The sequence below is a fragment of the Malania oleifera genome, chromosome 10 (genome assembly GCF_029873635.1).
Source record: "Malania oleifera isolate guangnan ecotype guangnan chromosome 10, ASM2987363v1, whole genome shotgun sequence".
In the NCBI taxonomy this organism is placed as follows: domain Eukaryota; kingdom Viridiplantae; phylum Streptophyta; class Magnoliopsida; order Santalales; family Ximeniaceae; genus Malania; species Malania oleifera.
The window spans coordinates 24,379,289-24,395,400 of NC_080426.1; the positions used below are offsets into that span (position 1 = coordinate 24,379,289).

Here is a 16,112-nt window from a genome sequence, read left to right on the forward strand (position 1 = left end):
CAAGATGTGTTTACATTTTTTGTGTTAATTTTTTTTTTCTTTTGTTGGAGTGTCAATAAGTATCTCCCTAAGAAATCATGTAGAGAACTAATTGGTGCAAAATTTTTGGTACTGTTTAGTTGTATGCAATATTGCCCCATGCACATGAGAAAAATGCTCTGTCGCATATTGAAATTAGTAGTTTGAGTTGTGGAAGCAACCTCTCTAGACCAGGCTGCATACATTTTTATCCTCCCTCGAATTAGTAGTTTGGTGGAAGCTTCGCTATACCCCATCCTTTTGGGGCTGCTGCCCAATGTATTGAATTGAGGGTGCACCGTTGTTTTGTTATCAACCCCAAGGGACCAAGGGTTAACAATGATCAATTGCTTTGAAGATTGAGCACAATGTCAATTCAGATTGATCAGCATTTTGTTTTCAAGTTTATTTGTTGGACATCTTTTTCTTTAGGTTTTGGTTCAGTTTAGCGAGTCATGAATGGTAACCGTTGAATGTTGGGTGTGAGGAACTTATTAGGATTTTTAGATTTATAATTTAGCTTTCAAATGGCTTGGGAATTACTTAAATTGAGTGAGGAACACAAATTTGCGTATAAGCAATCTTGACCCTATGGTACTCTTTTAATCTTAGCCTTAACGATCTTGTTTGTATGGTTCATTATAAAGTTTTCCCGGTTGGTTCAGTGGTGTTTGGATAAACATAACTTCTCATTCCATGATTGCTTTTACCAGAGGCAAATTTTGGAGCTGGCTCATGAAGACATGGATGTTATCCAGAGGAGTCATAGTCAATAGGTTAGATTTTGACTAAGCCTATGATTGAGTTTTTTGGGAGTTTCTTTATGAAGTGTAACCGTCTAAGAGAGCAAAGGCTTTGATTGTAGGCGCAGGAAATGGGCTAGTAGATTTTTTTTTTCCATTTGTTGTTTTGCCATTATTGGGAACTGGGTTGGCAGATGTCTTCCATTTGCAGTTGCTATCATTGTTAATAGGGAGCCTAACTCTTGCTTTAAAGCTTATATGAGTGTTCAGAAAGGTGATGCTTTATTGTTCGTTTCACTCCATTTTTTTTAATATAAAACTTCTGAGTAAGATAATTGATTGGAGTGTGAAGAGGGGTTGATAATACCTAGTTCTGTTATTTACGGTTTGCAGATCAGACTTTTTGTTCTTGTTGGATGACGCATTCTGCTTTTTTCATGTGCTAACTGTGTTACAAGTGTTTGGGAGGGTTTTGGACTTTAGATTAATTTATCGTAGTGCTAACTTAGAAGATATCTCTCTCTCTCTCTCTCTCTCTCTCTCTCTCATGCGAGCTGACTCGAGGAGAATGGTGGATGTTGAAGGGAGAGCATGTCGGTTTCCTCCAAATCATGAAAGATGGCATAGCCAGTTTATTTCCATTTTCCTGGAGGTGTACAAGGCACAGTGGTTCCTTGCCGCATGGAAGATTTCTGGATCTGCAGAAAGAAGGGGTTTGTATCCTTTGCTTGGTTACGTCACACAGGGCACAAGATGAAGGCTTGTTGGTTCAACGTAAATAGAACTGCTTTGATAATTTTCTTGCCTTCAGAGATTAATGCTTGTGGTTGGAGGAACATTGCTTTCCCAGAGAGCTATGATACAATGGAATGGCATAAAATCTCCATGTAATCTGCAGAGTTGGGGAAAAAAGTGACCGCAGCTTGAAACGTGTTAAAATGTGGAAAAGAAATTGAATATTCCACTCACATATGAAAAAGATTACATTCCCTTTAAATAGATGATAATTCTTATCTAATTACTAGGGATATTTACAGTACACTAGTATACAGGCTCTTTGTGTAGAAGTGTATAATGGTTTTAATTGTGTCTGATTATGAGTATGATACTACAGGTAGCAACTTGGAGCAGGCATAACACCAAGGTTAATTTGTTGCTACTGTTTGGAGAGCACATTTTGAGCGTTGATGCTGATGGCAATATGTTCATATGGGCATTTAAAGGAATTTCCGAAAATTTGGCTCCAGTTGGACACATTTTGCTGGAAAATAATTTTTCTCCTAGCTGTATAATGCATCCAGACACTTACCTGAACAAGGTAGCTTTATAATCCTTGTTTTAAAGAAGCATTTGAGTTGAATATTAAGTATCAGTGGCATAAATTATGGGCATATCAATTGCACTTTCACATGGTTCTTCGTTAATGAGACCTCACTGAGAATCATGTTTGCAGGTTATTATTGGGAGCCAGGATGGTTCAATGCAACTTTGGAACATAAGCACAAAAAAAAAGCTGTATGATTTCAAAGGCTGGAAATCATCTATATGTTGTTGTGTTTCATCCCCTGCACTAGATGTTGTTGCAGTCGGATGTGCTGATGGAAAGATTCATGTTCATAACATTCGATATGATGAGGAGGTGGTTACTTTTACGCATTCTACACGAGGTGCTGTGACTGCCTTATCTTTCAGTACAGGTAATGACTTGTGCATACAATTTATGTTTCTTAGTTTGTATTGCTGTTATTATTGCAATGATGCTGTGAATATAATATAGATGATTTTGGAGCAATTTCTTGTTGTTGGGATGTTGTCGAGTTGGTTATTGGATTTTAGAAAATGCTGATTTTTTAGGACAGATAAATTTGTTGGGAAACTACAGGATAGATCTTCATCCTTCTGCATTTGACATCTTGTAATTAGTATTTTAATCAATATGTTTTTGAGACTATTTTTTTTATATCATTTAAAAATCAGTGACATTTATAGATTCTTTCATGAAAAATATTACTCAATTTTCTGATTTGGCACAAATTTTAGAGATAATGACAGTTAATTTAAAATGAGAAATTTATGGTTGTGGACGAACCAATGAGATATGTTACAATAAATATGGGCATTAAATTATGGATAAATAGTTAATCTAGTGTAGGAAAAATTTTATAAAGTTAGAAGCTATATGTATCGAGGTTTAAATAGTTGGTAAGAGGTAGCTAATTAGTGGTATGATATCTTTGGCTTTTATGTGTACATGCATTCCTTCCTACGCATTTACACAAGTGGTTCCCTCACCTGGGCAATCTGCTCTGATTTCAGTCAACCATCTGTGACTCTGCTTCCATCTCCCCTTCTTCCATTCACACATCTACCCAAAATATATTTTGTCTATCAAAAATATACTTTTTTGTTTTTGGTGGATCTGTGAAAGGAAGAAGGGGAAATTCTTTGAAGGACATCTAGTTCTTCCACCTATTTTACCCTTTTGGATAGCTGTTAATACATTTTTCTTATAAAAAAAAAAACTGTCATTTATTGTTTTTGATTGTGAAACAGAAAACCCGTCTTTAAGCTCTTCCCATTGTAATTGATTGAGCGTGGAGAGGGAGGCACACAAGAAATAGACAGTCATTTATGTTGACTAGTTACTTGCATTAGAAGCATTTCAGTTTGAAAGTGTATTACATTGAAGCGTGAAGAGAACAGTGGACTTTTTATAGTTGAATTTGAGCACAAAATGATTAATTGGATGACACAAAGATTAGTTTTTTTTAAAAAAGTTTAGGCATAAATAGCTTCGACCTTGTTTGGTTTAAATGGAAATTGAGTTTCTTTTCATGCCTCGAAGTGGACAAAAATTACACTTTCTAAAAATGTGAAATTATTCTTAAAATATATATGTAAGGTTTTCTGTCATACGAACAATTCATACATGCAAAGAAATTTTTTTTTAAAATTTTTTATTTTATATTAGCTGTAATATTCAGTAATACAATAATTGCATTAAGAAATAATTCTGTGTCTCTAATGCTTGTTATTTATTATAGTGTTGACTATATAAACTATTTTGATAGTAAATCCTGTCCAGCAAAGGAGTAAAGGCTATGTAATATTTCTATTAACTAACATATTCTCCATCTCCATGATTATTAATTGTTCTGGGCTGACTGTATGAGCTTTTTGAGATTAAATTTCTCTGTATTGAAGATTTAACAATGGTCACGATGGAGAAAGGAAAGCTTATGATATGAGAGTAAAGAGGATGATAGTCAGAGGTTTTGTGCGAAATCAATGGGCGTGTCGTGTAGATTTTGTCCAGAGTGTGGTGTCATTTGACCAGGTATGTTTGGAGAAAGAAAATTGATTGATTTGATAATGGTGTGGCAATTAGGCCAACTCAGATTGGTAGATTTCTTGAGTTGGGATCTGATCCTACGAGAAATTTTTAGGAAGGTTTATAGGATTTGATTGGGTGAAACGAATCAAATGGCCTCAAATCTTTAAAAAAAGTTAGTAATGAAAGGTGAAAAGGGTAAAGCGCCAGTTGAGTGAGGTCGCAAAGGGAGGATTCGCTTTGGAGTCCTCTCTTCATGGCTGGAGGTGCGTGAGATGTGGGGATAGTGAAGGTTTCTGTCAGGAAGACAGTTGGGAAGCAGTGACCTAGGGCAGTCGAAGAGAAAAGGTGTCTACAGTGGTTCAGTGGGATGCAGGTCTAGATTTTCTTGCGAATGAACCATCCTTGAAGAAGATGCTGATTATTGGTCTAGGAAGCAATGGGTCTTTTGGTCCACTTACACTAGGGTTAATGGGTAATGGATCTAATCCAGATGCTGGGCCTTTGAATAGTGGGTTGCAGACATAGTCTTAAATTTAGGATTTCAGGAGGGTTATAAACTAAACAACATTCTGTTTCCTAAATTATCCGCAATTATCAAACTTATATTTCCCAAAGTTTCATTCATAATTTTCATAATCTATTGTAATTTTCTGGTGTTTCTTTAAATTGAAATTGAAATTTCTATCAAAACCACAATTTCTGCAAATTGAGAACATCCATATTTCCATCAAATCAGGATTTTATTCCTTGGTTGCGGATAAGTGGGCCTACAAGTGATGGAAATGCTTCGTTGGCCTGATGGGAGAGGGAAGAGCCTGTTTTAAAACTCAGAAGTTTTACTAGACCCCACCAAGTTGGTAAATTGTTGTGGCTTATTTGTTGACTGGGGTGAACATGTAAAGCAGTTCCTCTGCTGGCTTGGGGCTGAATTATAAAAAGGTAACAGCAACAATTGGAGAGTCTCAATATCTTCAGAAGGGTTTCTCTTAAAAAGCAGGGTTAAAATATGGATTACATGATGAAGGGGCCTCGTGCTTTGACAATATGATTGCTGTGCGAGCGGAGAAGAGGAAAGATTATGATTTGGTTATTTTTTTCAACTAGGACAGGTCTTTTTCCAGAAGTTTCTTTTCAAAATCAGATGGATGGAAAATCAGGAATGGGTGCGAAGCAGTCTCTCCATAGGTTGATAGACCAGGTAGAAACAATGATCTGTACACCATGGTCGTAAATTTCCACGAAATCGTCAAAATTTCCATTTTACATCATCCTTGAAATCGAAATATTAGTCGACTTCCGTCTTACATAATTTCTATCTAAATTTCAATGAATCATCCGAAATTTATCAAAATTTTAGCGAAACTTGTCCAAAATTTAACCTAAAAAAAGGACGTTCTTGGGCCACAATTGCCCGCTTTGTGAGGGTTGGAGGAGGGTCGCCACAGTTTATGCAACCTTATCTATAATTTGATTATAGTTAAATTTGCCCAAAATTTAACTATAGAATAAAATTTCCTTGGAATTCAAATGTGAGATTTAGACGTAAGGTGAAATTTCTCTTGTACTTTTTTCTAACTAAAACAAAATATTTTTTCAAGGGCTTTTGAAATTATATAAAAAAATTTGGGTTTACAATAATACTTTATTTAACATTCATGTCTAAGTTATCTTTATCTATATTATAAATATTTAATTGATTTGTGAATTGCATTTATACTAGCCGAGTATTTTTAATACACATATTATATTATGAATAACTCCACCTGTGATGCACTTAATGTCCAAATTTTTTCACACATGGCCGGTCCCAAGCCCAGGTAAAGGAGGAGGGTTGCATTAGGTAGTTGACAGTCAGTGTAAAATTTGTCAGATCACTATGATATGAAGCCGACCCCACCTAGTGGAACTAAGGCTTGGTTTTGTTATATTATATTATGAATATGTTTAATATACATGTTATATTCTATTACAACTATTGCACCTTCTACACAAGATAGATATATTTAATTTGTAATATATTTGTCCTAGAACTTATATTATTATGGCTATTAACCATTTATAGAGTTTCATAAAATTCCATGCCTCATTCTAATTTCCATCGATTTTTCAAATCGAAATTGAAATTGACATAGAAATTGAAATTTATTTGTACTTTTGGAGCTTCAAAATTATAGTCAAAATCGAATTTTAAGACATACTGGAGTTTGGACTGATTTTTATTAGTTAATGAAAACAAAATTCATCAAAGGGCACCAAGGGGGTGCCACCTGTCTGCAAGTTCTGAGTGCTCACCTCTGCTGCAATGAATATTCGAATCGCCTCAACACGAATGGTGAACTCGAATTGTGAATTGGGAATTGGGGAATGAGATGTGGGTCAAAAATATGTCAATGGAGTTGCCACTAACGTACTTTGTCTTAGGTAAGGCTAGAAAACCTAATTAGTTACTATCAATTTTAAAGTTCGCTAGCTACTCCTAGGGTCCAAAAAACCTTTTTCTGTTTACATACCAATGTCCAAATTTGGGAGTACATTTATGTGGAGGGAAGGTATTAGTACTTCTATACACTTGTCCTTGCGAATGGTAATGTGATCACATTGAGATGTTCAAGCACTAATCAAACAAAGTCATTAATTCTTTAAAGTTAATTAGATGACCTCCCTTTAGATATTGCTTCACCTTACAACCATCTAATATTCCGTCAGAGTCGTATGGCTTCTCTCATCTCAAGAATTTCAAGGACGCTATCATCTGCTTCCAAATTTCACCGTCAAATTTTTAAATTAAAGTGCTTTCAATTTTCATTGATTTCAATTCTTCTCAACTCAAATAAGGATTCAAAGATTATCACACAAAAGACCCGATTATATCGCATGCACACGAAACATCATATCACTAAAGCCACATTAAATTGTTCGGTCGAACATGCAATCTTCTAATTAAACCAAATTGGAGTGTTTTCTCATGCAAATCAAGCAAGTTTAAAATTGGTCTCAACATCTCATGTTCATGAATGGAAGGATTCATACATGATTCATACAAAGTATGTGCCGACTTATCTTTAAAACTCACCTTGCCTCACACTTTCACTTTTCAAATGCAAACTAAGGCACATGCCAAGGTCCAAAACACCTCAAAATCTCCCAAAACCTCTTTAGAAAATAATTAGAAAATTTTTGATATTTTATGGATTTCTGCAAATTTTTTTAAATTTTTAACTATTTAATGGGATAAAAAATGGAATAAAATTCAAGAAAATGATATAAATGGTCTAATAAAAAGGGCAAAAAAAAAAGCCTAAATAAATCCTAAACCTGAGAATAACTCTTGTGAAAATCTACTGCAGCAAACCAACTTAAAACTTGTCAAAAAACCATTTTTTAAATTAAAGAGAGTTAAATTAAAGAAAATACAAAATAAATAGTAAATAAATTAAATAAATCAAGAAGCTTGTCCTAAAATAAAAAGAATTTTCTTCTTACCTTCCCCAATTTTTTTTAAGAATATTTTGCAATGGAAAACTATTTTTTTTTTTGTTTTGTTTGAAACTTGGAAATAGATTAAAGAAGTTAAAAAAATAATAAATATCTAAAAAGCTGGACTAGTCTACTGATCTGCATAGACCAGTTCATTGGTCCAGGGGCGAACTAGTTTAAGTTGTGCACATGCCTAGCACATTTTTCGGGTGGGTGTTTGCGCGTGTTCGTTGGTTGTCTTCTTCGATGTGTCATTGAAGAAGACGTCAAAACCCTAACCTTTCTCCTAGCCTACTCTGACGTTGAAAAAACTTGCTGGCTCCACCAATCCCCTCCCCTAGCTCTGGCGACCCTACCACGTGAAAAAAATACCTGCTAAACACTTCAAAAGCCCTCTGTTCATTCCTAGTCGGTTGTTGCCAGCGATAATGGCGATGGCCACATGTAGTTCAGCCTTCTGAAACCATCATCAATCCTCCCTGAGCTTGTTTAAGCGTCCTCTACCCTCCTTGCTTACACATGCACATGAGAAACGCCTAAAAATCTCTTTCCTCATGCTTTCTCTTACCTCTCCTCTCATCTCTCTATTTTTTTTGTTCTCTCTGGCTTCTCTAGCTACCTTTGATCTCCTCTAACCCAGACCTGGCCCTTGACTGTGCATGGCATCCAAAAAATTATATCTGCAGCCATCTTCATACCTAACCCTAATTACTTTCATTCTTGAACACAAGCCAACTGGCACATGCCTAATATGGTTTATTTCATTTGAGTTTGCCATAAAAGACTGAAACTTCAAGCTGCATGTGTTGAAAATTAAATCTTTACTTCATACACGAAGAACACCATAAAAAAATCTCAACTTTAGCATGTAGCAAAGAGATTTTTCACCCATTCACCTTTGCATACTATAATCTCAAGCCAAGGTTCTTGAAACCATGTAAAATGTATGAGGATTGTAGATTTACCTTACTCTGGTTTTGGATCTTCCAAAACTTTGAGCATGCTTTGGTCTCCTCCTTTTAGTTTTACATTTTTACTATTCCTTCTTCAAGCTTCAAAATCCCTATCTTCAATGGAGTCTTCTTTGCTTTCCTTCTCTTTCTTTCTTCTCTTGCTCCCAAGCTCTCCTCATGGAGTTTGTTCAACATATGCGTGTCTGTGTGGACAAGAGTCACAGTCTCCTTCTTATAGAAAAATAAGGGAGCTTGCCCTTGCCTCTAAACCCCTTCTTTATCTTAGAAGAGTATTTGGCAACTAGTTTATCTCATCCAAGAATAAGAACTTATCCCAATCTAGGATAACTCCTCAATTAACTCAATTACGGCCAATTAAATTTCAGAAAGTGAAATTAGGCCGCAATATGGTCTAGGACAGGAGGAAACATATTCAATTTAACTTCGCTTGCTCAATTATCCTCTCCTATTCCTCAATTAATTTCAATCCGGACAAAAGTAGGTGGCTACACTACCCATGTGCGAAACAGTATCAAAAAAGAGATCACCCACCCATTGTACAGGGTGTTGAAAAGACTAAAACAGTAAGGGTGTCTTATGATGTACAATCCACTTGGCCAGTTAGTAATAGTGCTAGAACTTCTGTTGCTGATTCTTCAAAGGCTCTTTTATATGCTTTCCCTCCATGCAATCCAAAAAATGGCGAGAATAATTCGAGTCAAGATGTCCTTCCATTACTTAACTGAATGCCTTTCCATGTGCAGATTCTTTGTCCACTATCATAGCGGGCCCACTGTTTCCTAATCAGTGTAGCAGTCAGATCCAAGAGATGTCTGGTCCAAGAACAGTGTTGAAAGATATGGTCAATTTTCTCGGCATGTTCCTTGCACAAACAGTATCTGCTGACAAAGGCAGTCCCTTTTTTCTTTAAGTTGTTATTGTGAGGATTTTCACAAGGTTTGCCTCCCAAGCAAAGAAAGCAACCTTTGTTTAGGCTTCTGTTTTCCAGATAGGTTTTGGGGGATGCTACTGGTTGCGACTGGGGGAGTGAAATACCAATAATAAGACTTGACTGTAAATCTACCATTTTTATCCAGGCCACACTTGGGGTTATTAGCAGTTTCCTGATCTTGAAATTTGTACAAGCCTATTGTAAAAATTTTTGAGGTGGTCAATTTGCAATTAGATACATTTATTATTAAGGGAATGCTCCAAAGATACTTTGATCATTATTCAAAGGTGCTTACTGAACAGAGCATTTTACTGCAAGCCAGACTGAATGTCATGCCAATGGAAGGGAATTTGGAACCAAGGGCTGATCGCCGCACTAAATATCATGCCAACAGATGTTATCCCCATTCCTTACTTGAAAACTGATGAGGGATAGAAAACCATGCCAAGCTTTCCCAATGAATTCCAGATTCCTACACTGTGAGCTCCTCTCCCAACTCTAGTGGTCCAACCATTATGCTGAAGACTGTATTTGAAGCAATGATCCTCCTCAAAAGGTGGTCATTTTCTTTTATGAAACTCCAAAGCCATTTCTCGAGGTGGATTTGTTGAACCTAGAGAGAGATTTAATCCCTAAGCCTTTGTTACAAATAGGTTGTTAAACAGCCCCTGTTTAATGAACCTCACTTGATCCCCCAAGGAAATCTTCTTTGAAGACCTTCTGACATGCTAGCAACTGAGCAAAGAGTAGGGAATAGGGACATATCTTGGACTGGGAGATTAGACAAAGATGCTCTTGATGAGGGTAAGTCTGCCTCCTTTTGACAAATAGTTCCTTTTCCAACTAGCTAGCTTTCATTACTATCCTTGAGGGCTTAGAAAATTTCTTCTTCGGCAAAGGGCCTTTCAAGCCACTGCACTGTGGAAAGATTCAGGGAGCTGAAGGTGATGCTATCCACTGCTGGCATCCATGTCCCAGGTTTAGTGCACATATCCTTATAGAACTCGCAAATGGCCCTTTTTATATCATCTTCAGTTAAATCTCCTTCTCGTCGACATGTTGAATCTACAATGAACATTCATTGTGTAATGAAGGAAATTACTGTTTAGCCCTGGATTTTTGCCTCCAGGTGGTCTCTTCAAAGTTAATAACCTTAGCAAGTTCTTTCCTGAGCAAATATCTTCTAGATTTACTCTTGGCATTGAGACTGTAAAGTTCCTCATCATCAAGCTCCTTAATGCCAATAAGGATTATAATCTTTTCTAGAGAATATTCTTGAACGTTACACCATCTCAAGTTTTCCTTCAGCCCCTTCAATTTACCAGTAATTATAAAGCTTGCTTTCCCCTTAGAATGGAAAGTACACCATGAGTGATTAACCTGATTGCCAAAACTATCGTGCTTGAGCCACAATTTTCAAAACAAAAAAGGGAGTTGGCCCACACTTAACTCTTCCTGTATCAAGGAAGATGGGTAAGTGGCCTGAGATGGGTCTTGGGAGGAGATTATGAATAACCTTGGGGAAATGTTCTTTCCAATTTGTGAAGATTAAGAATCTGCAATCCTCAATAAAGAGGGAGTCTCCTTGGACTTGGAGCAAGTGAATGAGCCACCAGTGAGTGGAAGATCAATGAGGGCGTTCATATTTTGATGAAATCAAGGAACTCTTTCGTGCTTGTGTTCTCCGAGGTAACCCCCCCTCTTTTTTCATGATGATATAAAATCTTATTGAAGTCTTTCCCAATTATCCAAGAGGCATTCCACCTGCCTTTGACTTTCTAGAGTTCGCTCCACAAGAGCTGTCTAGGGGCCCTTCACCTGGACCCTGGTGTGTATCCACTTGAAGTTATCCTACATGTTCCTGTGCAGGCAAAAAACTGAAGGAATTTATAGTGATCCAGCATTTCCACAACTTCTTGCTTGCATAAAATGAGAACACCCCTGCATTTCATCAGCTCCGAGGAAAATCTACCTACATTCTTATGTCGCATGATCCACTGATTCAGCTTTAGTTTCCTACAATCAAACATCTGTCCTCTCCTTGGGAAATGACTTAATTGCAGTCCTATTTGATCTGTCGTTAAGGTGCCTTATACTCCATGATATCATTTTACTCAAAATAAGTTCACCAAAAGACTCTTGCTGCTGCCAGCCTCCACCAAGTCTGAGATCCCACTAGACTTGTCATAATTCACTGAAAACTCAAAATATGTGCATTTTTTATTAGCCTCCTTCCTCCTAATGCCCAGGGGATTTTTGAGGGTAAGTTTCCCTTCACCTCTCTCTAAGCCTTCAAAAGAGTGCGTGGCAACACTTGCCTATTCCATCCCTTGTGAGATGAGCTTCTGCGAAACCGCCAGTGTGAGTCTCAAAGAGTTTTCGCAATGGGGACAAGAATACGCAGTGGAGGGAGAGGTTCAAAGGGAGGCTATACTCAGAGAAGGGAACCCCCTGTCTGTTCTGCTATCACGATTCAAATGTCACCTACATGCCTATTCCATCCCTTGTGTGACAGGATTCTGCAAAACCACCAGTGTGCCTCAAAGAATTGACGCAATGGGGATAAGAACACACAACGAAAGGACAGGTCCAAACACAGGCTATATTCAGAGAGGAACTTCCCTGTATTTTCTCCAATCACGATTCAAATGTCACCCTTCTCAGCGCAGAGACCTTGGGTTTTGCTTTGGGTTGGGATCACTAGTCTTCTTAGATCTTCTGCAGCAGATGCAATTTTGTGTCAAGCCATAGAGTTGAAGGCCTCTGGAAAAGCAATATTCTTCCATCCACCAGTGTTGATCTCCATAGGGATGGAAATTTCCCCAACTCATTCTCTTTGAGTTGAAGCAACAGGGTGGACTTCCATGCAAACCCAAATCTTCCATGGCGTCAAGGAACCACTCAATCAATCTCTCTAACCTCCAAGAAAATCAAAATCTTCCTGTTTGTTAGATATTCTGTGATTCTGCAAGGTTGCTCTTGAGCCTGAATGAGCTGCTCCCGAATCTGTTTGGCTTCCCGGCCTGTGCATGAGGGGGTAGCAAATGAGACTGAAGCATTGGTGACTAAACCAGCGACTCAACACCCATTGGCTGATAAGGGGCTGAATGAATTAGGGTGCATAGAGGGGTCCACTAGGGAAGGCCTGAGGGGGAATAGAGGGGCCAAAATCTCCGAGACACATGGTGGGAATCCGGAATGCCACATAGAAAGAGTTTCTTTTGAGAAATAGTTGTGGGAGTATTTTTGCAGTGTGAGCTCGTTTTGGAAAATGCATCTGGACTGTGAGCTGTTCGATATGTATTGAGTACATAGTCATTGATTGTATTAAATTTTTATGCACAATTGTCAGATGATTGTAGTACATAGGGAAGAGTGGTTTTGTCCAAGATTCATTGCAGAGAGGGTCCCTGTAACTCTGAACAGCTGTAAGAAATAACGAAATCAACATGCCACTCATTGAATGATCTAGGGTTATTATTAATATCTTTTACCTGATCTGCATGCTTTGCTATAATATTGTGGAAGATATCATAATTATTGTTGTTCTTTTCACCATTTTGTTATATAAGATTGACGTTCTGTATTTGCTTTTATACCTATCATAATTATTGTTCTTCTGTATTGTGAAATATATCATAATTACTATTGTTCTGTGCACCATTTTGTTATATAAGATTTTTATTCTGTATTTTGCTTTTATACTGATATGTTTACATAGCCGTGGAACTGTCAAGTTGTTTGTCACTTAATTTCTTCTTTTGCCTTTATAGATGGTCGGCCTCTCTTAGCATCTGGAGGTTCATCTGGAGTGATAAGCATATGGAATCTTGAGAAAAGAAGGCTTCAATCAGTTATAAAGGAGGCACACGACAGCTCAATAATTTCCTTGCACTTCTTTGCTAATGAGCCTGTGCTAATGAGTTCATCCTGTGACAACTCCATAAAAGTATGATCAATGTTTGGACGAATTGTTTGATGCATGTGATTGGCGTTTGCAAAATCAAATTGATATATCGGTGTTGGGCTTAGTTACAAATTTTAGATTTATTTAGTTGAAATCCCTTTGTATGGTTAACGTACTAGTTACCATGAAATGTTGGAAAAGAAAATTAGTACTTCTATTATGTTCATTTCATTTCTTGTTGATGGGTAGAGGTAGTAGACAAGATAGGAAAATGGCTACCATAGTCAAATGTGTTTTTTAGTATGTGTGAGTGGCTCTTAAAAATCGAACTATTCTATCACATTATTTTATGTGCTCTTAAAAATCGAACTATTCTATCACATTATTTTATGTGAATTGAACCATGGTTTTGATCATTGACGAGGAGGGGATAGGGCAAATTGGCTTAAGCTTACAAACAAAATATCTTTGTAGGGTTGCCAAGGTGTGCTTGAGTGAGGATCTGGGTTCAACATTGGTCAATGGTAGATGCGAAGAGGGATGATTTGTTTACTCTTCAGTCTGTGATCAACTTCTTGGGGAGTTCCTTGACGTGGTGGCCAAGAGATAAAAAGATGGAGAGATGAGGAATGTTTGTAAAGATTTACATAGTGATGATAGTCAAGAGAAACTACAGGAGGTTGAAGGAAGGTTTCTAAATCTTTTGGAGTAGCAGCAACATGGTTGAAACAGAGCCTCTTGTGGAGGCCTCAATTTTATTCTTTTTAATTGTTAAAAACATGAGCGGAATGAAATTATGTCTAACATAATCAAGAATTTTGTTTCTTTTGTGACAGTTTTATTGGAACCAGATGGCAGCTGGTTTGGCACATTTTAGAAGAAATAAAGCTCACTCAACTGCTGCAAATTTGCCTATCCTTTTGGCCTTTGGGGAGTTTTGGAGAAATGGATTTTTTCGCATTGTATCTGTGCTCCTAGATGCTTTATTCTTGTAAAACGGTTGCGCAAGTGGTTTGTTTACTTCTTCTAGGGGTTTAAGACATGGGGACCCCTTATCTCCTTTAACTCTTGGTCATTGACGTACTTACCATCAGGTTCACCATCATGGTTCCAAAGTTGTGGAAATGGGTTCCAGGGAGGTCTCCATTTTTCATCTCCTTTTTTGCTGATGATGCTATTTTGCTTTTTGAGGTGGACTACGATGAGAACCTTACACTTAGTGTTTCCTTTGTTTTGAAAAAGTGTTAGCACTTGAAATTTATTTGTGAAAGAATGAGCTTATTGCTTGGGGGGATGGATTTAATGGGCTATTTCTTCCTAGGATTTTGGGGCCTATATCTTTCTAAGAAGAGTGGATTATCTTTTTTAATATCTTTCAATCCCACCATTTACTTTCTCTCTCTTTTTCTAGACCCTAAATCAGTGTTCAACAAATTAGACAGATTTACAAAGGATTTTTTTTGGGAAGTTCCTGTGATGGTAGATATCATCTTGTTAAGAATATCTTCTAGTTCAATCGGGCAGTCTGAGGGATGTGGCTTTGGATGTTAATGATGGAGGGGATGCTTTCTGGAGTGAGGTAGTTTTAGCTGAGTGTGGTGACGACCAATTTGATTGGGCTTCTTGTTGGGTGGTCTTAGCTATGAGGCAGATTTTTGGATAGTTATTGTGTGAGGGACTAGAAAATTTCTTTTATTTTATCTTTTTTTGAAGTGCGAAATGAGTTGCCATTTCTTTTTTAGCATAATATTTGATGTGGTGATGGTCCTTGTAGCACTTGCATCCCACCTTTTTTTGCCTTGGCTACTGCCAGATGGTTCTTGTAGCACTTAATTCTTTCTATAACCTGTTTCAGTAGAGGTTTGACATGGGGTTAGGCTAATTTTCTTTTGGATGCTACAGAAAACTATAATTTTTGAAGTTGCATTTTTTGCATGTGAAGTTCCTTGAGGCTGCATTTGGCTATCCTGCACCTGCGATCGCCCCCTGGGGGGGGGGGGGGGCTGCCAAGTAAAGAGGAAGAGAAATTTATCAATCATATTCTTTTACATTACCTAATTATGTATATGAAGCTTTTGGGAGTTGGTGTATAGTTTATTGGGAATTTGTTTGGTTTGCTTGAAGTTGGTGAGAAATGAACTTTTGCTTGGCAAGGTTTCTTTAAAAATATGAGGTTTTCTAAAACATTCCCTTGGATAGTAATGCCTACGATTGTGACATTGATCATCTTACTGATTTTTTTGGCAGCTTCTTTAAAGTTCCCTTTTGGAACATCCATAATGAACCTAAGTAGACGCTAGACGGCAATGGAAGCTGTACAGTGAGCTCCTACTACTGGAATTCACTTACTCGTGTAGAAGCCAGCAGTGGGTCCCCTGGAAGCCTATTTGGAAAACTGCTGCCCCCACAAAAGCTTTTTTGCATGGGAGGCAACTCTTGGGAAGATTCTTACAATAGACAGCCTGCAGAAAAGGCACCTCCTCTTGTCAACAGATGTTTGTTGTGCATGGAAAGCTGCTGAGCATATCCTATTGCATATCAGAAATCTTTGGCCATCACACTGATCAGGCAGCAATGGGTTACTTCCAGAGCATTGGAGGGAGAACTATGGGTTTGGAAAGGAATTCACTAAAGTAAGGAAAAAATGCAGTTGCAGAAAATGGCACTGCCTCTTTTCAACTAATGTTTTTTGTGGATGGAAATTGGAAAATACGGAGAAAATTGAGCA

The 16,112-nt window shown here is 37.5% G+C and overlaps 1 protein-coding gene across 1 annotated transcript in view; it reads left to right on the plus strand.

Annotated features, from left to right (window-relative positions):
- The window catches only part of LOC131166355 (uncharacterized), a 64,661-nt gene that overhangs the window by 21,540 nt on the left and 27,009 nt on the right, over positions 1-16,112 (plus strand). The window contains exons 4-6 of the mRNA XM_058124825.1: positions 1,876-2,079; positions 2,215-2,458; positions 13,251-13,426. Coding sequence (XP_057980808.1) covers positions 1,876-2,079; positions 2,215-2,458; positions 13,251-13,426 — 624 coding nt within the window. The remainder of the gene's footprint in view (positions 1-1,875; positions 2,080-2,214; positions 2,459-13,250; positions 13,427-16,112) is intronic.